Below are 27252 nucleotides of genomic sequence, written 5' to 3'. Positions count from 1 at the left end.
TTCAGGCCGACCGCGATGGAGCCCTGCTCGGCTACAGGTCGCGGGAGGCCTCGGTTAGAAAGTTACCTTCTGACTTAGTCTTTATTTTGAAGTTTTTCTTCACCGGGACGAACCTGCCAGTTGAATCCGACCTCCTGGAGCCCTTGTCCGGATATGCGATGTGGGTTTCCTCGGTGGAGACTTTTACCTTCGGACTTAGTCGTTTTTTCGAGATGAAAATCCTTCGACCGGGGTAAACCTGGATCTTGATCCGACGTCCATGGAGCCCTTCTCGGATACGATGGCTGGGAGGTCCCGGTCAACTTTTTACGTTCGGACTTAGTCTCTTTTTTGGATGTTTTTCTTTACCGGGACGAACCACGAAGTCAGGCCGGGTCGCGGTTGAGGCAAGCCGGCTAGAATTTCCACAGCAGGTCGGTCCCTCTCTGGAGCTTTTTTCCAAAAATTCTCAAATCTTTTCCAAACTTCAGGGGCTTCACCCAGATGTTCTTTTAAGGTTCTTTTGGGGTCCACAGCTCACCCCAAGGGTCCAGAAGTTCTGTGATGGTCCTTGGGGGGTGCGGACTTCAACTCCCAGAATGCACCTGGCGCAAACTCCTTTTTGGCCACTGGACAGTGGTCAGCTGGTCGCTTTCTTCAGGAGTTGGTGCAGGGGACTCTGGTTTAGCAATTTTTCACCTGTAGCAAACAGGGAGTCCCTCCTTGAACCAGTTGAAGCCAGACAAAGTCCTTCTTGTGGTGAAGCCCAAGTGTGCAGCTGGTGCAGTCCTTCTGAGTGCAGGGTCCAGGTGCAGGCCAGGGGTCCAGCAGGGCAGTCCTTCTTCTTCTTTAGTTCCTTTCTTGTTGAATTCTGGAGGGGATCTGAGGTGTGCGTGCAGGTCTGCCAGTTTTATCCTTGCTCCTGGGTGAAAAGCAGGGGGGCCCTGGTTCTCCAATCAGGGACAGAGTCGTCCCCCTGCGCTGACCACTTCCTGGGAAGTGTGGCAAAAATCCATCCCAGAAGGCAACAGTCTCTAAAAATCCAACATGGATGAATCTGATTTTTGGAGGTTACATCTGGCTGAGCCCACCCACTGGTGTGGCTAAAAATCATAAACACACCCCTCTCCTGCCCTCTCCTAATCTAATCAAGGGGGCACCTAATTGTCTGGGGTTGCAGGATGTGGGGGTGTTGCTGGGTGCTTCAAATGTCCTTCTCTGCCTTTGAAGACCAGTTCAGCCGCCCTCCCCCTTCCTGCCTCACCATCTGCTGAGGGGAGATTCTCTCCCCCAAGCACATTCCTTTGTGTGAAGCCTGGCCACTTCACACCTCATCAAGGCAGCCTGGCAGAAGCTGCTGCAGGCTGGCCAATCAGAGCACAGCAGCAAAAACAATGCAGAGCTGAAATTGGCAACTTTTTAGGTAAAGTCTAAACTTTTTACCTGAACAAGTTATATTAAATCCAACAACTGGAAGTTGTAGGATTTATTACAACAATTAATTTGATACCAAATTCTTGGTATGCCACATTTAAGGAGACTTTAAAATTTAAAATAAAGTCTGCCCATTCTAGCCTATGAAGGCCATTTACTTCAATGAAGGAAAAACGAATTTGGCTGTTTTTACCTCACCAGGGCTTATAAATCAATTTTTATAAAGTCCCTGCTTATAGTTACATGGCACCCAGCCCTAGGGGCACATAGGGCACACCTTAGGGGTGACTTATATGTAAAAATAAGGTAGTTTAAGACTTTGGAAGTACCTTTAATTCCAAAGTCGAATTTGCATATAATTTTAATTTAAAAGCAGCCAGCAAGGCAGGCCTGCCTTTAAAATGACACTGGGCACCTCAGCAGTGCACCTAAGTGTGCACCACCTATGCTGTGGTCCCTAAACCTACATGCCCTACCATATACTAGGGACTTATAGGTAGGTTAACTTAGCCAATTATAATTAGCCTAATTTGCATATCCATTTTACACAGAGCACAGGCCCTGGGACTGGTTAGCAGTACCCAGGGCACCATCAAAGTCAGGAAAACACCAGCACAAAGAGGAAAATGGGGGCAAAAAGTTATGGGGCCTCTGCAATCAGCCCTGTTTTCTCACACAACCCCCCCCCCCCAGCCCACACGCCCAGGAGACTCAGCCCAACCCTGGGAGAGTCTTCCTGGCTTGTTAGGCGAGGAAGACAGTGAAGAAAACTGGCTGTCCCTTTGCAGGGCCTACTCTGCCTAATATCCTCCTGTCAGGGTCACTCCCTATGGGTAGTGAAGCCATCCCAACAGTAAAAGGACCCAACTCAAACTGAAACTTTCCTCTAGGGGGGTCTTCCTCCTTTTTCTCTGCCAATTTGGGTAGTGAGGTGCCCACCTCCCCTACTCCAAACTTTGCTAGGGCAACACCTAGCTTACCCAAAGAGGTCACCCAACACTTGAGCAACCCCACCATGACCAATAGGGTCAGGGGGCCTGCTTTGCTATTGGCCCTGGGGTCTGCCTCCCAGGCCAAGTACAGTGCTGCCAGGAAGGCTAGCACCCAGCAGAGGCTACTGACAGCTGTCAGTACCCAGAACCACACCCTAAGCTCTCCACTGACAGGTGGCTGAGCTGCTTTAGGGGCAATTGTGAGGTCCTGGCACCCCTCTTGCTGTCTAGAGTGGGGGGCTACCACTTCCTGTGGCAGACACCCTCCTTCCACTCTCCCTTCTGTCAGTGCAGGGGCAACACCTTGCATCTGGACAGCTGCCTGACTACTCAGGACTTCCTTGGGGTCAGGTGAGGCCTCACCAGTGCCAACTCTGGGCTCCCCCCCTACTGGGGCAGAAGGCCTTTGGCTCCCTGGAACTCTCTTTAAGAGTGGCCTACCCTTCCTTTTCTTCTTTCCTTTTCTTGGGGACCCCTGTCTCCTAACTGTAGGGACTGACTCCCCAGGACTTTGGGTTGGGGGGGCGCCCTGGGCGACCACCCCATCTGGGACCAGACTCACCTCTGGGAGGTCATTGCCCAGGATACAATCTAGGGGGAGGTCAGCACTGACTACCACCCTAATCCAGTCAAGGATACCCTCCCTCTCTAGGGGCACTATGGCTACAGGTTTGGAGGTGACCTCCCCTGTGGCTATCCTGACTTTCTTTGTCTTTCCTGGGACATACATGTCTGGCGTCACTAACCGGTCACTCACTATAGTGGGACTGGCACAGGTGTCCCTCAGGCCAGTGGTAGGGATCCCATTCACTTGAATGTGGTGGAAGTGCCTACTCCCACCCTCAGGGATCACCAGCTTACCATCTGGTCCTGTCTCCCAGCACAATGCTAGGAGGACTTCATCATCTGAGGAATCCTCCTCTATGGCTACACTGGACAGCCCAGTGCTAACCACCTTCCTTGGACAGGCTGCATCTCCTCTGAAGTGACCTGTCTGCTGACAGTCAAAGCAAGCCCTACTGTCCAAGAGTTTTTTTAACCCTGGGTCTCCCTGTCTCTGCTTGTCAGAGTGGGAGTGGGATTTACTCTCCTCCTTCTTAGGGTTCTGGGGTACAGAGGGAGTCTCTGTGGTGGGCTTACCACCTCCCTCCTTAGGTTTTTGGGGACCTGTCCCCCCCTTCTTGGAGTCTCCCCCCTGGGACTTGACAACCACCCTGGTTCTCAACCACTCATCAGCTGCCTCCCCTAGCTCTCTAGGGTTGGTCTGCTTAGAGTCCACTAGATGCTGGCGTAACCTTTCTTGGGTACAATTTGTCAAGATGTGCTCTCTCATGATCAGATTGTATAACCCCTCATAAGTATCTACTTTGTTACCAATAATCCAGCCCTCTAGTGCCTTTAGTGAAATGTCCACAAAGTCAACCCAAGACTGGGTACTGACCTTCTGGGTGTCCCTGAACTTCATTCTATATTGCTCTGGGGTCAGACCAAACTTCTTGGCTAAGCACCTCTTCATACTAGGGTATGAATCTGCCTCCTCCCCCCTTAAGGTCAGAAGCCTATCCCTCCCTGAGTTGGGGACCAACTCCCACAAAAGGGAACCCCAGTATTGAGGCCTAACCCTTCTCATTTGGAGTGCCCTCTCAAAGGCCCCCAGCCACTTATCTATGTCATCCCCCTCAACATAAGCAGGAACTACCCCCTTGGGTAATCTGGGGCAAACTCCCCCATCCATGGACACCTCAGCTTCTTTATCGCTGCTTCCATCTCTTTTCTCTTTGTATGCCCACTTTTTCTTTTCTAGGGCCAGCTTCTCTGCTTCCAAAGCTATGTATGCTAGCTGGGCCTCCAGCTCTCTTTCTCTGATGGATGGGTTCTCTCCTCCTGAAAGGACCCCCTTCCCACCACTAGCTTTGGATCTGCCCCTAGTGACTGTGTTTACTGAGGACCGTTCTTCCTCATCCTCACTTGGGCTCAGATGCCTTCCCTCCCCTGAGTGGTTAGAGCTTGCATCCTCCCTTCTTTCTCCCTCCTCTGGAGCTTCTTCTGACTCTACCTCTTGGGCCTCAGCTCATGCTGTCAGGGATGTGATCAGGATTTGCTTCCTGAGATCAGTGGTTGCAGGCAACCCTCTTTCAATACACAACCCCCTAAGCTGGACTACTGTCAGTGTGGGTAGGCTAGCCAGATCAAGCTCCATGGTTCCCTAGTTTTGTGTCAACAAAAACTTTTTGCAAAAATTGGAAACAAGAATTTAGAAAAATTACAAAAATTCAATAATTGAAATTAATCCAAATTAAAAATTAAAAACAATTTTTGCACTAGGACAATTTAAAGGATTTTTAATTTGTTTTACCTAAAACTGTAACGTGATATTGAACACAAGTACAGGATCCCGTCGCTGCTTCCAATTATGTTGGAAAATGGGTTATTGGTAGGGCAGGTAGGTACCTACACCTAGCAACAAGCCACTAACCTCCACATAGGTACAGTTAGGTCTCAGTAAATTAATCCCAGCTCAACCCTTGGTAGCTTGGCAACGAGCGTCAAGGCTTAACTTAGGAGACAAAGTGTAAAGCATTCAAATATCACAAAACAGTAATTAAATAAAACACAGGAAACAGTTTAAAAATCCAAAACCAATTTATAAAAATAGTTTATATTTTTATCTTTAAAATGACACAAAAACGATTAAAATCGGTTCAGGGGAACCGGAGATATGAATTTTTAAAGAATTATTACTTTTCTAGCGCTTAGAAACAAAAAGCGCCAATCGGGTCATCTGGTTGCACCTCGACCGGGGCAAAGTCAAACTTTCAGGCCGACCGCGATGGAGCCCTGCTCGGCTACAGGTCGCGGGAGGCCTCGGTTAAAAAGTTACCTTCTGACTTAGTCTTTATTTTGAAGTTTTTCTTCACCGGGACGAACCTGCCAGTTGAATCCGACCTCCTGGAGCCCTTGTCCGGATATGCGATGTGGGTTTCCTCGGTGGAGACTTTTACCTTCGGACTTAGTCGTTTTTTCGAGATGAAAATCCTTCGACCGGGGTAAACCTGGATCTTGATCCGACGTCCATGGAGCCCTTCTCGGATACGATGGCTGGGAGGTCCCGGTCAACTTTTTACGTTCGGACTTAGTCTCTTTTTTGGATGTTTTTCTTTACCGGGACGAACCACGAAGTCAGGCCGGGTCGCGGTTGAGGCAAGCCGGCTAGAATTTCGACGGCGGGTCGGTCCCTCTCTGGAGCTTTTTTCCAAAAATTCTCAAATCTTTTCCAAACTTCAGGGGCTTCACCCAGATGTTCTTTTAAGGTTCTTTTGGGGTCCACAGCTCACCCCAAGGGTCCAGAAGTTCTGTGATGGTCCTTGGGGGGTGCGGACTTCAACTCCCAGAATGCACCTGGCGCAAACTCCTTTTTGGCCACTGGACAGTGGTCAGCTGGTCGCTTTCTTCAGGAGTTGGTGCAGGGGACTCTGGTTTAGCAATTTTTCACCTGTAGCAAACAGTGAGTCCCTCCTTGAACCAGTTGAAGCCAGGCAAAGTCCTTCTTGTGGTGAAGCCCAAGTGTGCAGCTGGTGCAGTCCTTCTGAGTGCAGGGTCCAGGTCCAGACCAGGGGTCCAGCAGGGCAGTCCTTCTTCTTCTTTAGTTCCTTTCTTGTTGAATTCTGGAGAGGATCTGAGGTGTGGGTGCAGGTCTGCCAGTTTTATCCTTGCTCCTGGGTGAAAAGCAGGGGGGCCCTGGTTCTCCAATCAGGGACAGGGTCGTCCCCCTGTGATGACCACTTCCTGGGAAGTGTGGCAAAAATCCATCCCAGAAGGCAACAGTCTCTAAAAATCCAACATGGATGAATCTGATTTTTGGAGGTTACATCTGGCTGAGCCCACCCACTGGTGTGGCTAAAAATCATAAACACACCCCTCTCCTGCCCTCTCCTAATCTAATCAAGGGGGCACCTAATTGTCTGGGGTTGCAGGATGTGGGGGTGTTGCTGGGTGCTTCAAATGTCCTTCTCTGCCTTTGAAGACCAGTTTGGCCGCCCTCCCCTTTCCTGCCTCACCATCTGCTGAGGGGAGATTCTCTCCCCCAAGCACATTCCTTTGTGTGAAGCCTGGCCACTTCACACCTCATCAAGGCAGCCTGGCAGAAGCTGCTGCAGGCTGGCCAATCAGAGCACAGCAGCAAAAACAATGCAGAGCTGAAATTGGCAACTTTTTAGGTAAAGTCTAAACTTTTTACCTGAACAAGTTATATTAAATCCAACAACTGGAAGTTGTAGGATTTATTACAACAATTAATTTGATACCAAATTCTTGGTATGCCACATTTAAGGAGACTTTAAAATTTAAAATAAAGTCTGCCCATTCTAGCCTATGAAGGCCATTTACTTCAATGAGGGAAAAACACATTTGGCTGTTTTTACCTCACCAGGGCTTATAAATCTATTTTTATAAAGTCCCTGCTTATAGTTACATGGCACCCAGCCCTAGGGGCACATAGGGCACACCTTAGGGGTGACTTATATGTAAAAATAAGGTAGTTTAAGACTTTGGAAGTACCTTTAATTCCAAAGTCGAATTTGCATATAATTTTAATTTAAAAGCAGCCAGCAAGGCAGGCCTGCCTTTAAAATGACACTGGGCACCTCAGCAGTGCAACTAGGTGTGCACCACCTATGCTGTGGTCCCTAAACCTACATGCCCTACCATATACTAGGGACTTATAGGTAGGTTAACTTAGCCAATTATAATTAGCCTAATTTGCATATCCATTTTACACAGAGCACAGGCCCTGGGACTGGTTAGCAGTACCCAGGGCACCATCAAAGTCAGGAAAACACCAGCAAAAAGAGGAAAATGGGGGCAAAAAGTTATGGGGCCTCTGCAATCAGCCCTGTTTTCTCACACAACCCCCCCCCCCAGCCCACACGCCCAGGAGACTCAGCCCAACCCTGGGAGAGTCTTCCTGGCTTGTTAGGCGAGGAAGACAGTGAAGAAAACTGGCTGTCCCTTTGCAGGGCCTACTCTGCCTTATATCCTCCTGTCAGGGTCACTCCCTATGGGTAGTGAAGCCATCCCAACAGTAAAAGGACCCAACTCAAACTGAAACTTTCCTCTAGGGGGGTCTTCCTCCTTTTTCTCTGCCAACTTGGGTAGTGAGGTGCCCACCTCCCCTACTCCAAACTTTGCTAGGGCAACACCTAGCTTACCCAAAGAGGTCACCCAACACTTGAGCAACCCCACCATGACCAATAGGGTCAGGGGGCCTGCTTTGCTATTGGCCCTGGGGTCTGCCTCCCAGGCCAAGTACAGTGCTGCCAGGAAGGCTAGCACCCAGCAGAGGCTACTGACAGCTGTCAGTACCCAGAACCACACCCTAAGCTCTCCACTGGCAGGTGGCTGAGCTGCTTTAGGGGCAATTGTGAGGTCCTGGCACCCCTCTTGCTGTCTAGAGTGGGGGGCTACCACTTCCTGTGGCAGACACCCTCCTTCCACTCTCCCTTCTGTCAGTGCAGGGGCAACACCTTGCATCTGGACAGCTGCCTGACTACTCAGGACTTCCTTGGGGTCAGGTGAGGCCTCACCAGTGCCAACTCTGGGCTCCCCCCCTACTGGGGCAGAAGGCCTTTGGCTCCCTGGAACTCTCTTTAAGAGTGGCCTACCCTTCCTTTTCTTCTTTCCTTTTCTTGGGGACCCCTGTCTCCTAACTGTAGGGACTGACTCCCCAGGACTTTGGGTTGGGGGGGGGCGCCCTGGGCGACCACCCCATCTGGGACCAGACTCACCTCTGGGAGGTCATTGCCCAGGATACAATCTAGGGGGAGGTCAGCACTGACTACCACCCTAATCCAGTCAAGGATACCCTCCCTCTCTAGGGGCACTATGGCTACAGGTTTGGAGGTGACCTCCGCTGTGGCTATCCTGACTTTCTTTGTCTTTCCTGGGACATACATGTCTGGCGTCACTAACCGGTCACTCACTATAGTGTGACTGGCACAGGTGTCCCTCAGGCCAGTGGTAGGGATCCCATTCACTTGAATGTGGTGGAAGTGCCTACTCCCACCCTCAGGGATCACCAGCTTACCATCTGGTCCTGTCTCCCAGCACAATGCTAGGAGGACTTCATCATCTGAGGAATCCTCCTCTATGGCTACACTGGACAGCCCAGTGCTAACCACCTTCCTTGGACAGGCTGCATCTCCTCTGAAGTGACCTGTCTGCTGACAGTCAAAGCAAGCCCTACTGTCCAAGAGTTTTTTTAACCCTGGGTCTCCCTGTCTCTGCTTGTCAGAGTGGGAGTGGGATTTACTCTCCTCCTTCTTAGGGTTCTGGGGTACAGAGGGAGTCTCTGTGGTGGGCTTACCACCTCCCTCCTTAGGTTTTTGGGGACCTGTCCCCCCCTTCTTGGAGTCTCCCCCCTGGGACTTGACAACCACCCTGGTTCTCAACCACTCATCAGCTGCCTCCCCTAGCTCTCTAGGGTTGGTCTGCTTAGAGTCCACTAGATGCTGGCGTAACCTTTCTTGGGTACAATTTGTCAAGATGTGCTCTCTCATGATCAGATTGTATAACCCCTCATAAGTATCTACTTTGTTACCAATAATCCAGCCCTCTAGTGCCTTTAGTGAAATGTCCACAAAGTCAACCCAAGACTGGGTACTGACCTTCTGGGTGTCCCTGAACTTCATTCTATATTGCTCTGGGGTCAGACCAAACTTCTTGGCTAAGCACCTCTTCATACTAGGGTATGAATCTGCCTCCTCCCCCCTTAAGGTCAGAAGCCTATCCCTCCCTGAGTTGGGGACCAACTCCCACAAAAGGGAACCCCAGTATTGAGGCCTAACCCTTCTCATTTGGAGTGCCCTCTCAAAGGCCCCCAGCCACTTATCTATGTCATCCCCCTCTACATAAGCAGGAACTACCCCCTTGGGTAATCTGGGGCAAACTCCCCCACCCATGGACACCTCAGCTTCTTTATCGCTGCTTCCATCTCTTTTCTCTTTGTATGCCCACTTTTTCTTTTCTAGGGCCAGCTTCTCTGCTTCCAAAGCTATGTATGCTAGCTGGGCCTCCAGCTCTCTTTCTCTGATGGATGGGTTCTCTCCTCCTGAAAGGACCCCCTTCCCACCACTAGCTTTGGATCTGCCCCTAGTGACTGTGTTTACTGAGGACCGTTCTTCCTCATCCTCACTTGGGCTCAGATGCCTTCCCTCCCCTGAGTGGTTAGAGCTTGCATCCTCCCTTCTTTCTCCCTCCTCTGGAGCTTCTTCTGACTCTACCTCTTGGGCCTCAGCCCATGCTGTCAGGGATGTGATCAGGATTTGCTTCCTGAGATCAGTGGTTGCAGGCAACCCTCTTTCAATACACAACCCCCTAAGCTGGACTACTGTCAGTGTGGGTAGGCTAGCCAGATCAAGCTCCATGGTTCCCTAGTTTTGTGTCAACAAAAACTTTTTGCAAAAATTGGAAACAAGAATTTAGAAAAATTACAAAAATTCAATAATTGAAATTAATCCAAATTAAAAATTAAAAACAATTTTTGCACTAGGACAATGTAAAGGATTTTTAATTTGTTTTACCTAAAACTGTAACGTGATATTGAACACAAGTACAGGATCCCGTCGCTGCTTCCAATTATGTTGGAAAATGGGTTATTGGTAGGGCAGGTAGGTACCTACACCTAGCAACAAGCCACTAACCTCCACATAGGTACAGTTAGGTCTCAGTAAATTAATCCCAGCTCAACCCTTGGTAGCTTGGCAACGAGCGTCAAGGCTTAACTTAGGAGACAATGTGTAAAGCATTCAAATATCACAAAACAGTAATTAAATAAAACACAGGAAACAGTTTAAAAATCCAAAACCAATTTATAAAAATAGTTTGTATTTTTATCTTTAAAATGACACAAAAACGATTAAAATCGGTTCAGGGGAACCGGAGATATGAATTTTTAAAGAATTATTACTTTTCTAGCGCTTAGAAACAAAAAGCACCAATCGGGTCATCTGGTTGCACCTCGACCGGGGCAAAGTCAAACTTTCAGGCCGACCGCGATGGAGCCCTGCTCGGCTACAGGTCGCGGGAGGCCTCGGTTAAAAAGTTACCTTCTGACTTAGTCTTTATTTTGAAGTTTTTCTTCACCGGGACGAACCTGCCAGTTGAATCCGACCTCCTGGAGCCCTTGTCCGGATATGCGATGTGGGTTTCCTCGGTGGAGACTTTTACCTTCGGACTTAGTCGTTTTTTCGAGATGAAAATCCTTCGACCGGGGTAAACCTGGATCTTGATCCGACGTCCATGGAGCCCTTCTCGGATACGATGGCTGGGAGGTCCCGGTCAACTTTTTACGTTCGGACTTAGTCTCTTTTTTGGATGTTTTTCTTTACCGGGACGAACCACGAAGTCAGGCCGGGTCGCGGTTGAGGCAAGCCGGCTAGAATTTCCACGGCGGGTCGGTCCCTCTCTGGAGCTTTTTTCCAAAAATTCTCAAATCTTTTCCAAACTTCAGGGGCTTCACCCAGATGTTCTTTTAAGGTTCTTTTGGGGTCCACAGCTCACCCCAAGGGTCCAGAAGTTCTGTGATGGTCCTTGGGGGTGCGGACTTCAACTCCCAGAATGCACCTGGCGCAAACTCCTTTTTGGCCACTGGACAGTGGTCAGCTGGTCGCTTTCTTCAGGAGTTGATGCAGGGGACTCTGGTTTAGCAATTTTTCACCTGTAGCAAACACGGAGTCCCTCCTTGAACCAGTTGAAGCCAGGCAAAGTCCTTCTTGTGGTGAAGCCCAAGTGTGCAGCTGGTGCAGTCCTTCTGAGTGCAGGGTCCAGGTGCAGGCCAGGGATCCAGCAGGGCAGTCCTTCTTCTTCTTTAGTTCCTTTCTTGTTGAATTCTGGAGGGGATCTGAGGTGTGGGTGCAGGTCTGCCAGTTTTATCCTTGCTCCTGGGTGAAAAGCAGGGGGGCCCTGGTTCTCCAATCAGGGACAGGGTCATCCCCCTGTGATGACCACTTCCTGGGAAGTGTGGCAAAAATCCATCCCAGAAGGCAACAGTCTCTAAAAATCCAACATGGATGAATCTGATTTTTGGAGGTTACATCTGGCTGAGCCCACCCACTGGTGTGGCTAAAAATCATAAACACACCCCTCTCCTGCCCTCTCCTAATCTAATCAAGGGGGCACCTAATTGTCTGGGGTTGCAGGATGTGGGGGTGTTGCTGGGTGCTTCAAATGTCCTTCTCTGCCTTTGAAGACCAGTTTGGCCGCCCTCCCCCTTCCTGCCTCACCATCTGCTGAGGGGAGATTCTCTCCCCCAAGCACATTCCTTTGTGTTAAACCTGGCCACTTCACACCTCATCAAGGCAGCCTGGCAGAAGCTGCTGCAGGCTGGCCAATCAGAGCACAGCAGCAAAAACAATGCAGAGCTGAAATTGGCAACTTTTTAGGTAAAGTCTAAACTTTTTACCTGAACAAGTTATATTAAATCCAACAACTGGAAGTTGTAGGATTTATTACAACAATTAATTTGATACCAAATTCTTGGTATGCCACATTTAAGGAGACTTTAAAATTTAAAATAAAGTCTGCCCATTCTAGCCTATGAAGGCCATTTACTTCAATGAGGGAAAAACGAATTTGGCTGTTTTTACCTCACCAGGGCTTATAAATCTATTTTTATAAAGTCCCTGCTTATAGTTACATGGCACCCAGCCCTAGGGGCACATAGGGCACACCCTAGGGGTGACTTATATGTAAAAATAAGGTCGTTTAAGACTTTGGAAGTACCTTTAATTCCAAAGTCGAATTTTCATATAATTTTAATTTAAAAGCAGCCAGCAAATCAGGCCTGCCTTTAAAATGACACTGGGCACCTCAGCAGGGCACCTAGGTGTGCACCACCTATGCTGTGGTCCCTAAACCTACATGCCCTACCATATACTAGGGACTTATAGGTAGGTTAACTTAGCCAATTATAATTAGCCTAATTTGCATATCCATTTTACACAGAGCACAGGCCCTGGGACTGGTTAGCAGTACCCAGGGCACCATCAAAGTCAGGAAAACACCAGCAAAAAGAGGAAAATGGGGGCAAAAAGTTATGGGGCCTCTGCAATCAGCCCTGTTTTCTCACAGCCATAAAGCATCCAGCCATAACCCACAATTTGGAATAACAAACTGAAAAACTTCACCTAAAAGGAAGAATTGTTGTGCCTCCCTCTTCTTTCTGACTGCCAAATGAAAGGAATTTGGAAAAGGAGAGTCAAAATGAAAATAAAATATTTGTGTGTATATGTGTATATATATCTATATTTAAATTGTTTAATACATAACTGCTAGGTGTGAGGGGTGCAATAGAGGAGCAGATGGAGAGAGATGGTGAGGGAAGGGACCTGTGGAATATAGAGAATGACATGAGGGAGACAGCAATACAAAGCATGTGGTGGCAGGGAGAGAAGCACAAGAGAGGCGCCGGATAAGCACACAGGTGCATAGATGAAGAGGGGGTAAGAAAAAGAGGGAAAGGGCTGGAAAACACATGCACTCTGAAGGACTGCTTAAATAAAAAGAAAAAAGATTTTACCAAGAGATGAGCACTAGAAGGACACAAGTCAACCTATCAAGAGGATGACAATGAGGTTTACATGTCAACAGACCCGATTCACACAGCAGACTTATGATTTTTAAAGCCAAGAGTACAATTTATTTAGCTGTCTCTCACCCAAATAGACTCTGGGCCTTATTTACAAGGACTTTTTGTGATGCACCAGCGGCGCAGGCTGCTGACCCATATCCAAAAGGCTATGCAAAGCCACTTAGTTTAATTCAGGAGTTTGTAAAGCGCATGACTACCCGAAGGCCTCCCAGCACTAGAGCGGAAGCAGAACGACGAGGAGGTAACCTATGCTGTGAACAGAAGGGTCTTCAAATTCTTGCAAAAGGAAATTTCTTGACTAACCTGGTGGAGCTCCCCGGGAAGAGAATTCCAGAGATTTGTGCCTCTAAATGCTAAAGAGTGTCCTCCCATCCTGCTTTCTTTATCTGTGGAATGCTAATTAGGGAGGACGTCAAGGATCTAAGAACCCTTTGAGGGATGTAGGGCCTTGCAATCAGCTTAAGGAAGGTTGGACCCTTATTATGCAGAGCTCAGTGCAAAGTGCAGAGAGCCTTGAACTTGATTGCTTGTTCCACAGGCAGCCAGTGAAGGGAAACTAAAGGAGGTTTTGCAGATAGATGTCTGGGAATCTTCATAAGTAGGTGTGCTGTGGCCTTCTGCACCACTTGAAGTCTTTTTAGTACTTATCGAAGTGAACTCAGATAGTGGATATTTCCATAGCCCAGGTGTGAAATTATGAGAGCGTGAGTGATTAGTATTTTGCCTTGAAAAGAAAGTATCTGGATGACTTTTCTAAGAAGTCTCAATAGACTAAAACAGGTGGCTGCCAGCTTTTTAGACTGATAGTCCATAGTCAGGTGGGAGTCCAGCCACAAAAACAAGGACTTTATGTTGTCTCTTGATGGAGGCAGGCCTTCCAACCCATCAGGGAGCATAGAAGAGGATTTGAGTGGGCCATAATTACCCACCACCATGACTTCTGTTTTTTTCTTCATTCAGCTTAAGTTTACAGCTGGCCATCCACCTAGCTACTACTTGAAGACACAGTGTCAGGTTGGGCTGGCCTGTCTTAGAGATGGTTGAGAATGAGAAGACCAGCTGTGTATTGTCAGCATAGGAAACCAGTGACAAGCCGTAAGGTTCCACAATCTCAGCCAGAGGGGACATATAGATATTAGAAAGCGTAGGGCTGAGAGAGGAGCCCTGGGGCATGCCACAGCTGAGAGGAAGGCTGTTGGAAAAAAACAGAGCGATCAAGAACTTGAAAGGTTCCATCCCTCAAAAGATAGGGGAGACCCACTTCAAAGCGATTCCTTTCATGCCTGCATTGAAAAGTCTATGAAGCAGAATGTTTTGATCTAAGGTGTCAAAAGCAGCACTTAGGTCCAATAGAATAATGGCGGCCGTGCCCCCTAAATCCAGTTGTCGTTGAACATCTTCGACTACTGCCAGGAGGGCAGTCTTGGTATTATGTTGAGGTCCGAAGCCCATTAGATTATGATGAAGGATCTTGTGTTCTTCAAGAAAACCTGACAGATGTCTATTGACATGTTTTTCAATCAGTTTAACTGCTAGAGATAAGAGAGAAATTGGCCTATTGTTACTCAATAGGGTTGTATCTAGATTAGGCTTTTTAAGTAAAGTTTTATTGATAGCATGTTTCCAATGCGATGGAATAAGGCCTGTTATTAAAGGCTTGTTAAGGGCCTTAGTCAGAGCAGGGGCAATCATGTCTGAACCTAATGTTAAAATGTGAGAAGGGGCAGGGTCCAGTGGAGATCCTGATTCAATAATGTGTAACAAGTTAGTTACCGATTCCTTTATAAGGGGCAGAAAATCTAATAGAGGATCTCTGGAGTTTAGAATTGTCTTTTGAAAGAAACAGGCCAAACTACTGCTATGCTCCTTGGAGGCGTCAGCGCGATTGGTGTGAGAGGTCGCTTGAATGATTTCGTTAACCACTGAGAAGAGAAAACTGGCACTTGAGTTCAAGAGCTCAAGATTGGGAGGAGCAGTGCTTATGCTAGGGGGTTTGGCGGAACACCCTACCGTGCACAAAAAGCGATTTGGAAGTATTCTGGCAGCATTTCCAGTGTTTGTATCAAAGCCAGAGTGCCCCCTGGAGCCAGATTGGAAAGATTAGAAATTTGAACATGGATCGGACTGGATTTACAGAGCTGGGCACCACGCAGAATGGCTGCTTAGTGGTGAAGAACAAGACACTTTGAAATTACAGCAGCACTTAACTTTCAGTAGGCGTGCAAAAACCCACATGGGTGTTATAAAAAAACTGTAGACGTCGGATGTGATTTCATTTTCTATTACAGAAAGACTGTTTAAAATATTTAAATGCCAGTCTGAAAAAGTATTTTACTATGGAACAAAACACATGTGCAAGGCATTAACATTATGACGCTCAGCTTCAGTTGATTAAGGCTGCTTTCACAGCTGAAACACATCCTGAAATGGGAAGGTTAAGGCTGCTGGAGTGAATAAAGATTATTATTCTTGAAATCGAGTGCCGGTTTTCTCTAGATTGGGAGGAGCAGTGCATATATATTTATATACTAGGAACAAGTGCAGAAGCCCTTTCATGTTTTTTTTTTGTTAGAATTTTTGCCACAAATTTGCAAATTGCCCTCATATTTGCAGCAAACAGGGACCCAAGGACCAAGACTAGGGGATTATGGTATTTACAACCTGCCCCTTTTTCTTTATGTTTGAGTTTTTTGATTGGGACTTGGCTGAGTCTGAGTCCCAATATGGCTGCCAATACTTCCTGATTGAAGTATTGGCAGCCAATTCAGAGCTCTACACAAGATCTGGAACATTTGCAAATTATTCACGCACCTAGATATACAAAGTTAGATCTCCTTTAATACCTCAAAAGCTACTGAACAGATTTACATCAAATAACAAAAAGCATGCTTTCTGGCACAAGAGCTACATTTCTGCCCGATTTTGAGTAATTCCATTCATAGATGTGGGATACACTTGTGTCTTAAGTCACTATGGGAATTAACATGAAAAATGCACTTTGTTTGACCCCCTCCTTTTCTTTTTTTTTTCTCTGCCCCTGCTTGATGGATCGCCTCAAAACTTTCCATGCACAACAAGACCCTTTTGAGATGGTGCCAAAGATATAACTAAGTCAAAAACACTTTTCCTATGGAAACTAGGTCCTAACAATAACTACCTACTGGATTTAGTCTGACCAGAGATTTTGGATTATGTCCTTTAATAACGTTGCATCCATTTGATGAATGTTCGTGAAACAAACTTGCTGCCCCTGTTTCATTGTCAGAGTACTGAAAGTTTCAAGGCATTTAGTCAATGGGGTGCACAGAAAAAGGAGGGAGCCCAAAATAGGCTTGACATCTAATGCATTTTACATAGACTTTTTTATTTGTGTACCGTGAAATTGGTCACTAAGGTTTTGCTGAAATTTGGCAGCAGTACATATTAGGATGCACAGATGATTCTCTTGCGTACTGCAGGTAAGTATTTCTTAAGTTGTAAGGTTTATCAACTTTGTGACATCGTGTAGCACAATACTATTAAAAGTAGCAAGGAAGCCCAAAAAATAAACTAGACTGCATATGTAAATTTGCTACATGAACAACTGAAAGACACATTTTGGTCACATGCTTATTGAAATGTGTAAACATGTGTATAACGAATAGAATACACCGCAGTGTACATAAGATTTCTTTGTATGCTCTCTGGCTCACAAAATAAAACTGTCCTTAAAAGTAAATCAAAATACATCTTTTGCCTACAGCACTGTGAAAGGATATGAAAAATTTACCTAACAGTGAGCTACACAGACTACTATTTGGGGGACGTGATAATTGGCCACAAGGAAAAAATAAAAATCTCAGTTTTTACAATAAAAATGATTGTCCTTAATTCACTTTGGCCTTCATATATAGTTCAATCCTACTAAATATAGCCAGGAAGATCAACAAAATAAACTATACTGCATATGTAAATACTCAGATTTACTACATGAACAAGTGAAAGACCCACTTATGGTCACATGCTGATGGGAACCTATAAAAAGATACATAACAAAAAGAACATATTTTAATCTACATAACGTTTCTTTGCATGGTCTAGTACACAAAATAAAAGTGGCCAACAAGCCAAATAAAAAGCATCTCTCTTTTGCATTCCTGTGCAACAAAATGGAAAAGCACCTTAACAGTGAGCTACACAAACTACTTCATGAGGGACATGATTATTGGTCATTAGGGAAAAAAGTAATAATTTTGATTTTTACAACAGCAATTGTTTTTCATTCACTTTGGCCTTCATACGTGGCACAACCATACTAAAAGGAGCAAGAAAGCCCAAAAAGTAAACTAGACTTTTTTATCTGTAAAGTTTCAGAATGACTACATGAATAACTAAAAGACACATTTCTAGTCACATGATTATGTAAACCAATAAATAAATATATAAGAAATATAATTGATAAAAATGTCTAGCTGTATTATTGGATTGCAGTACCCTTGCATCAATCATGGAGTCACATGTGCAATCCAAAACGTAAGTCAGATGTGCAAAGGAGTGCAAGGCCATCATGTGTGGCCCTGCGTTGATTGGTAAATATGGAGAAATGCAAGGCAGAAATTCTCTGTTTTGCTTTACTCTGCACACCATATTCTACATTGCTTCTAAATTTCATATGCTTTTGTATGCCACACTACTGTAGCCACTCCACTATATGCTATTTCACTCTGTCACTTCTTTCTATGCCTCTCCACAGTAACAGACTCCATTCTACACTACTCCACTTTACACCGTTACACTGTATGCAACACCACTGTGCACCACTCTAGTCTACATCACTCCACTGTACACGACTCTACTGGATGCTGCTCCACTATAAGCTATTCCACTGTAGTGTACACCACTCCACTCTACTCTATTCTACTGTATGCCACTCCACTCTGCAACACTCCACTGTACACTATTCCACTGTATGCCACTTCACTCTATGCCACTCCACTCTACGCCATTCCACTGAATGGCACTCCAGCCTATGCCTTTCATTCTATACTATTTGACTGGGTCCCGCTCCAATGTATGGCACTCTACTGTATGCTATTGTACTCTACCCCACACCACTGTATGCCACTCAACAATACACTATTACACTGTAAGCCACTCCACTGTACAACACTCTGCCATACACCACTCTACGCCTCTTCAGTGTTCACCACTCCACTGTATGCCACTCTGCTGTACTCTACTCCAGTATATGCTATCCCACTCTACCCAGTTCAACTGTATAAAACTCCACTGTATGCTGTTCCACTGTATGCCACTCCAATATATGCTACTCCACTTCATGCCACTCCAATGTATGCCACTCCACTCTATCTCACTGCATTATATGCTATTTCTTTAGATACCACACCACTGTATATCACTCAACTGTAGGCTATTACACTCTACCCCATTCCAGTGTACCTCACTCCATCCTACACCACTTTACTGTATACCATTGCACTGTACGGTACTCCACTATTTGCTCTTCCAGTCTATACTACTCTACTGTACACCACTCCACTCTACACTATTCCAGTGTATGCCACTCCACTGTATGCTACTCCACTCTGAGTTACTTCAGTTTACACCACTCCACTTTACGCCACTCCATGCCGTTACATTGTATGCATCGCCTCTGTAAGCCACTTCACTTTACTCCACTTCACTGTACACTGCTCCAGTTCATACCACACTATTGTACGCCACTCCACTCTATGCTATTCTACCCTATGCTATTCCACTCTAGGTCATTTTACTCTATCCCACTTCCGGGTCGGAAGTTGTTGCTCACCTGAGCTCTGCCCAGCTGTATTATCTCTTGTGCACTGGGTATTCAATAATGTCATGTTTCCTTTTGGCTACTGTCACATCTTCCACTTTCTCACACCCTTGTCTGAAATGTCTTTTTAACAGGGGTATGGAACGTTAAGTGAGCTTCCCACCAAACTGATGTCATCTAGATGTGAAAGGGCTGCGCTTCTCAACTCGGCTCTCACAACCACGGATGATGTTATAGACACATCATCGAAAAATCCTGTGTCATGATTCTGAAGTCTAAGAATTACTGTACTAAAACTGCATTGTAAATGTGCATTGCTAAGTGTAAGGGGCAGAGTAATTTGACTTGTTAGGTGCTGGGGGCTGGATTCAGCTTGCGGGAACAATGTTAATAACACTTGGAAAATTACATTAATTTTCTTTCAAAGTTTTAAAGTCGTTAAGCTCAATGATCTGTACAGTTCTGTTCTATTGGTTTGCTCCTCCGGTTTTAAAACAAGCTAATATACCATGTTGTCACTCTTTCCCGGCACAGTTCAATTCAGTGTGTGTCAACCACCCTCCTTGTCACCTGCTCAAAGCCTAGCCACACTAATTCACACGTTATTTTTTGGCGCCAACCTGACATTTAAGTAGGACAGAAAGAGACATTCATATATAAGGGCCCAGTGATACTGGCAGGTTAACAGTTTCAGAGATATAAAAATGTGGCATAGGGGATCTGGCTAATGGACAGAGCTGCTGATTATGGAACTGGGGAGTTTGAGTCTCGGCGTTAGCTCAACAATCCTGTGATTCTGGGCAAATCACTTAGGGTCTGATTTAGATCTTGGGTTACCATGTCACGAAGGTGACAGATATCCCATCTGCCAAAATCTAAATACCATAGAAATCAATGGTATTTACATTTCGACAGGTGGGATATCCACCACTGTTGCAACAGAGTAACCCTTCATCTGAGATTTAAATCAGGATCTTATTCTCCTCATGTCTACCAAATATGAATGTGCTTGCTTCAGAAACCCTTTTAAAATAAAAAGCATTACCAAAAAGTTTCACTTGGCAATACTGTGTAGCAGAGCACAAGGCTTGCTATTCTTTGGGAGAGTTTTGGTTTTACCTGCTATTCAAACTTGTGAAGCCAATCTTCTGTTGGTTCATAAAACAGTATTTAATGTATCTGCCATAACATCCTTACCTCACCTACACCATGCATGAAATATAAACTGAGTTTGTGAATATGCAAAGTGCATCTGCCATCACTTATTAGTTTCTAGAAATGTCAAAATGTAAATGCTAGATTTCTGCTTCTGTTTGGTATTAATTAAATATAAATACCCAGCATTGGACTATTTAGAAATATAACTATGTTCATCAATTTCCATAAAATTTGCATGCACACATGTCTTTTTAAAGTATGCGCTTAATCTGTAGCTTATAAAAATAAATATTCTTGTGGAAATACTCATCCCTGTGTTTATAACGTAATCTCCTAGTAGCATATATGTATAGATCATCTGAGACAGCAATATGAGTCATCTGGGAATTTCATTGAGGAGGTATGATTGGTTTCTACTCAGCAGCACAGGCTCTCAGCTCTTCTCAGGCTTTAGCAACTAGGTCAGTTCTCATTACAGAGCTTCATGTGACTCCAGCTCACAGGGAGCAGTATCTGCGTGAGAGAGTCATGGCAGCGCCTAATGTTCCATTCTTTGTTGTGTAGCTCAGCAGTAATTTAGTTGGGACATTTGAATGTTTTGGGAAGGGAGAGGCCATAGACCATTGATTTTGGGGGAAAAGGGGAAGAATACCTTGTTCTTGGTAAAAAAGAGTGAGGGTCCCTGGAAGTGTGACTCTGTGGCTGGATGCAGTGCTCCTGACAGCAGCTCCTTGTGGAGGGAGATTCCCAGGCTATAAAGTGTGTGCACTGCAAATGTTCACCTGGACGCATACACAGTGCTGATGGCCCTCACATTTCTTACCACATCTGGGCACTGGATGACAATGAACCCACAGTCCTGGAGGGTAAGTGCTTAGTGCTTTGTGACTTGAACACCACCTTGGGCACCTTGGATTCCTCTGCATGTCCCCTGGAGATCTCGGTGAGTGCCATAAACTCCAAAGGGGCTGTTTCATGAACCATGAGCAATGCGAAATAAGCAACAAAACTCTGCCCACCGTGGAACTCAGTGGAATGTCACAGAGGTTTTCAGTAGCTCTGTGGGATTCTCCTTCATGAAACCTGTGAGCTCTGCCTAGACCTACTCTTTATACCTCCACTCTACAAAGCTCTACTACACTGTATGCCACTCTATGAGACTGTACTCCATTCTATCCCCATGCACTCCAGTGTCTAAATTTTCACTTGAATCTATGCCCTTACACTCTATTGCACAACACTGTACTCCACTCTACAACTGTTTCCAACACTGTTTGACACAGCATTCCACTTTACTGTATGAGATGCCACTCCAATTTATAAGTTTGCCTCAACTCCACTTTATGCCACTTCAATACATTTTACTCCTCTCTATGCTAATACTTTATAACCTACTCCACTCTATGCCACTCTGCTTTATATCAATTCACTTCACTCTACCCTATTTTGCTCTGTCACTCCATTCTTCTACCCTCCATTGTACTGTACTCCACTGTAAGCTATTCCACTGTATGCTACTCCACTTAACAGTAATCCACTCTATGCCACGACAGTGTACACCACTCCACTCTACACTGTTCCATTGTATGATACTCTCCTCCACTCTATATAACTCCACTCCATAAAAGTCTAACACACTTCATGGCATTCTACAATATTTATTCTACTCCACTCTATTACAATACATTCCACTGTCGAACACACTATTCCACTATGCAACACTTTTCTATATGACACAGCACTCCAATCTACTTTACAAGACCCCACTTCACTTAATGCTCACTACCCACTCTATGTTAGTACACTCAACTCCATGCCACTCTACTCTATGACATATCAATAAACTCTATAGTACTTTACTTCATACTACGTTACACCACTCAACTCAACTCTACTCCACAGTATGACCCCTAAGCTCACTCTACACTACTATTGAACAATCCACTCTATGCAGCTCCACTGTTTCACACATTGCTGTACTCCATGTACCTCCACGCTACTACGCTGTATTCCACTCTCTGACACTTTCCTCCTGTCTATACCTCTTCACTCCACTGTACAATACTGTATGCAACTGTACAACTCTCTACTCCATTCTACCATATGATACTGTAGTCCACTATACAACACTGTATGCAACTCTTTGCATGCCATGGCACCCCACTTTACTCCACTCTACTCTGACACAGTACTCCACTCTTATCTACTACTTCCACTGTGCACCACTCCACTCCATGCCACTCAATGCCATTGTACTATATAACACTGTATGCCAATTCCCTCTACCACACTCTATAACACTGTACTGTCCACCACTCCACTCTGCAAAAATTAGCTAGACTGTATGCCACTCTACGTTACTATAGTCTACATCATGTTCCAATACTGTATGACACCTCACTACAGTCTACTGTACAATACAGTACTCCAATTTATTTCTCTTTACTCAACTTCTCTCTGCTGTACTCCACATAGGATAGTCTACAACATGCAACTCCAATCTCATACTTTACTCCTCTTTACACTACCCCTTTCCAGTGTACTCCACTCTACTATACTCTACAATACTCCACTCCACTCCACTTAATCCCACTCTACACCACTGTACTATACTCCTCTCTATGCTACTCCATTCTGAAGCACCGATAGAAAGAGAACAACACCTCTTGTGATTGTTTTTGTGCAGGAAGGAGCACCTTCCTGCACAAAAACAATCATCTGTGTAATGCAGGCATCCTTGCACCATGGTGCAAGGGTATCTGCATTGCTGCTGGGCAGCAATTTGTGCACTAGCACAGGGGGAGAGGACAGGAATGCACCCATCTTGGAGACAAACCACATTTCTTCTCTTTCCTGGTAGTGCAGGTCAGCTGGCAAGGCACTTGTTGCGCCACCCTGCGCCAAGGGCCTCGTATCGAGGCTCTGAAGATGCAGCAAAACGCTACCAGCCGCTTTGATGGTACATCTATGGCCCCTTCAAAGAAAGCTCTTGAAGTTAAAGTAAACCCCCCCTCCTTCCTTTAAAGCCTTCACCATACCATGTGTTGCAGCCGACTGTGATGTTTTCTCCAGGCTGGTAGGCATTTCCGTTACGCATACATGGGCACTGTTCCTCGGTGATGCAGCCTCCATTGCCATCACTCAAGAGACCTTCCGGACATACACAGCCAGAAATGCACTGTTTGCTGTACTGCACCGATGGAAATAATTTTTGTTGTTACATTGCAATAAAGGAGAGAAAACATTGCATTAGTCATGTTTGGGATACTGCGAGTGCAACTAAATCAACAACCATTTCATAAAATATATGTATTCGTTAATATTAGGGTTTCCTAAATGTGTACTTACTCAGTTTCATAACCTTAAATACATGTACCACGACCTCAAAAGACATATGAATACTCCTTTAAATTACTTAATTAATCAATTTTATAAGTCTATTGATTTGCTTTGTAGACCAACAGCGTTTATCCCTTTACCCGTTTTGCAGTACTGGAGAGATTTTTTCTTGAGTGCCAGCTTAGGTCTCATATTTTAGAAGGATGGCGATGGATGCCTACAGTTGAGAGGCCATTATAGTACAATTTAGGTAGAAGGGTCAGGTGAGCCCAGAGTGCGCTAGCTGCTATGACCTAGTTAGTCTCTTCTTAGGTACATGGGAAGTCCTGCTTTCTGCACAAAAAATGCCTCTTTGAAGGGTTCTGTTTTATAGGTGTCCTACAAGTTATTAAGTAGAGATGCTGCTTCAGGTCTGGGCTTAAAGCTTTAAAGAGTTCTGTCTAGGGTGTTTACATTCCTGCCAATTGGTCACTTCTAGTTTTTTCTGATTTCGGACTTTAGGGGTGTTAATTTTTGAATCCATATTTGAAGCCATGATCTGAAAGGCTATTAAAACTGAGGAAAGTGTTTTAAAATGTGTTTCCTATCTGCTACTATGACCAGTCTAGTTTTTTTTTTACAGGGCGACCAACATGTGAAATGATATTTTAGGATTAGGGCCAGATTTAGATGTCAGACAGAGGAAATAATCTATCACAATTGTGACGATATCTCATCCGCTGTACTACGTTCTCCAAAGAATAGAATAGGATCATTTTAAGGTAGACAGGATATGCATCGCATTTGTGACAGAGTAGTCCCCTCTGCCAACTTCTAAATCAGGCCTTTAGTCTGAGACTAACTGCTGGATTTTCACTCAGGAATAGCATGGATACCCTTTTACTGTAATGCAGCTTAATGTGTGACTGAGAGGAGGACCTTCTCAGCATCATATATTGATAGTTTATGTCCATTAAGACACTGACATCTGGTGAGGAAAATAGAGTTCTGGGTTAAATCACATTGTAAGATATTGTAAGGCTAGAGCTGCAATACCTCAGTCTCTGTGGTCAAGTAAAAGTGTCCTCACCTTTGGGTACCCAGAGCACAACTATTTTGGTTGTTACGTTGTTCAAGCAGAGTCAATTTGATTTAATCTAGTGTGTCTTATGTGGCTTATTTGCTGGTTCTTCAGGTTGTTAACTTGTCAGATGTGGAAGTAGATATTATATGCATATTTTTGGAATTAGTATTGCATTTTTTAACTATACACTACTTTTCAAGCATTCACACTTCTCTGTATAATATTGTTCTAACGTGTGCCCAGTGGTGCAACTGGGGCACAGTGGTATTAAAGAGGTGGCTACAGATGCTTGTGCATCCCCTTCGGTAATACTGATAGCCCTGGAGCACATGCTGTGTATCATAAGAGGGGCCATGCCAAATTCAAATTAGGGAATCACTTTGCCTCAGCGCTTGTGCCTTATAATGGACACGGTGCAGAGGCAAAAGGAGCCTCACTGAAAGTGCGCCACAAAAAGGTGGAGCACTTTCAGTGTGCCTCCTAAAGGCAGCCCTATGAAGAGGAGAAAGTGGGTTAAGGGTCCACCCAGACATCCCCCTGCAGGCAGGTGAAGACACTCACCATAATCCCTTTTGTAAATTGCAGGTGGGTTGCCATCTACATGCTTTCAAAGAGCTGCTCCTTATTTAACTTCAAAGCACTGCCCTGGGGGCAGCATGTGTTTGTGGCTGCCTGGGGGCAGTGTGAGTTCTTGGCTACCCTGAGGGCAGCACGTACTTTGAAATATAGCACACTGCCCCTTTTGTGCCTAGGGCAGGTTTGAAAGGTGCGCAACGGCGCAAACAGGGGAAGTGCACTGTATTCATAATCTGGGCCCATGTCTACAAATACTTTTCAAACTATATGAAATACCCTTTCCAAGGTGCTTCCTTTAAATCCGAAAATCTACTTGGTTGTTAAACATTATCAATGCTGTCATTCAGTTCCTAGGTGTATGCCTACTTCTTATCAATGTTTAATTTGAACTGTGGTGTAAGTGGGGTCATGCAGGACTAATTTTTGTGGAGCAGTAGTTACCTACCCTCATCAGATTTTGAGCAAGAGAAAGAAGAACACAAAAATGGGAAAGGAGGAGAAAGAGAAAGATGGAAAAGTAGTGATGAGGAAAGAACGCAGGGATTAAAAAGAACCTGCAAGTAAATGGCTGAGGGAGCTTTTGTGCATTCAAACTAAAATGTGCATTAGTATCAGTTGCTCTGCACCATAATTCACAAATGTATACTGACATAGAGCTATTGCAATTGAAATAGATGCTGTATCATTATGTTCAAGATGGTATTGTGAGCGTGCTACTCTTTGGCTCATCAACATGTATCAATACATTCTCATCTCTAGGGGCTATTTGCTTTCCCAGAATTGAGGTACCTTCGTCTGGTTTTGTAGGGCTGTTCAATGAGAACTTGCTACTTCACCCGTTGTTCACATGTTTCTTACTGCCCCTTGCAGATAGAACCAGGTGTTTAGTAACACATGCATGCTCTTTGGTGAATAAATGGAACATTCTGTCTCTCAGAACTGTGACAGGGAAGCCATGTAAAGCAGTACAGGCTGAAAGCATGAGGCATACAAGGTTGTGTGTCAGAGCTCTGATCAGGTTGCCAATATGACCGATGACAAACCATTTGGGAGAATTGTGGTCTGGGGGTCTTTAAAATGTCTTACGATCCTTCTGGCTTGCATCCGAGTTGAGGTATGGGTGGCTCACAACCAGGCTATTTCAGTCCACCAGAGTGCAGTGCTCCTCGCAACCTGATGATGGCACATCCCAATACCCTAGGTTTGTGATCTTCTTTTGAGGGACCGTCAACAGGTGCTAGCCAAGCTCCACTAATGATCTCAATACATCAGACTTCTGCTTCCTGTCTTCCTGCTCCTCAGCTAGTGCCTCCAAATAAGGTGACGGTTTGACGAGACCTGTCTAATAAGAACTGCATGCAGGTTCAACTTGCAAAGATCTGGCCAGTTGGAGTTTCTGTTTTCCTTTCGTCAGATTCTAATAACTACATATCAGCTTCAGCTTGGATCATTGCACAGTTTATCTGGAGCAACCCTTGTGAAAACATGCTTCGTAGACTAGGTGGGATCACTGCCAACAATGTGTCCTAGTTGGCACAGATCAGTAACCCTAGAGAACCGTAACCTGAGTAGATAAGTGACAGTCTCATTATATGCCAAAAAGAATTGTATTGTAACATCTACAGAATGCCAGTCTGCACTGTTTAACTGTTGTAGGCAGATCAAAAACAGTTATCTTCTAAACTGTTGTCTCTCCAGGGTGATGTCAACTGTGTATGTGATAATCTAATTTGAAAGATGCTAGGAGGCCAAACGGATTCTCTAAGGCAAACAAATTGCAAAGCATATATGGCACACTCTACTTATTTGGGGTCACAATGATTGAAAGCGATGCCACATCCTTTGAGAGAAGAAGAGTGGCCAGGTGAACAAGATGCAGAGACAAGTACAGCAGCAACAGACAAGTGGATTGTCTATTTCTATATGATGTTGTTCTTGGAGAGCTCACTGGAAGAAACTGTTTTGTTACAAACCCCAAGATTCTTCCTGTTTGCACACTGTATTGCATTCACCCACAATGGTTCTTTGTTGTTTATGTAACTAGTTTGTTCTAACACCTCCGGACAATAGTAGGTCACAAGGGGCGAATAGGTGTTCAGGTAGTAGATAGTGTTAAGGAAATAGGGTTATATGAGGTTTAAAAATGCGAAAATGTGATTGTTGGCACAATGATCATATCACACTGACTTTTAATCATTTCTATGCTAGAAGACTGTATATAAACTAGGGGTGGGTGAAATATTTCATTCTTTCTGTGGAATTGTCTTAA

The 27252-nt window shown here is 45.1% G+C and overlaps 1 protein-coding gene across 1 annotated transcript in view; it reads right to left on the bottom strand.

Annotated features, from left to right (window-relative positions):
* Positions 1 to 27252, bottom strand: part of LOC138284404 (mucin-5B-like) — a 528306-nt gene that overhangs the window by 218130 nt on the left and 282924 nt on the right. Inside the window, exon 19 of the mRNA XM_069223140.1 lies at positions 23044 to 23195. Within this exon, the coding sequence (XP_069079241.1) occupies positions 23044 to 23195 (152 nt within the window). The remainder of the gene's footprint in view (positions 1 to 23043; positions 23196 to 27252) is intronic.

This window comes from Pleurodeles waltl, chromosome 3_1 (genome assembly GCF_031143425.1).
Source record: "Pleurodeles waltl isolate 20211129_DDA chromosome 3_1, aPleWal1.hap1.20221129, whole genome shotgun sequence".
Classification (NCBI taxonomy): Eukaryota; Metazoa; Chordata; class Amphibia; order Caudata; family Salamandridae; genus Pleurodeles; species Pleurodeles waltl.
This window is presented reverse-complemented; position numbering and strand designations above follow the sequence as displayed.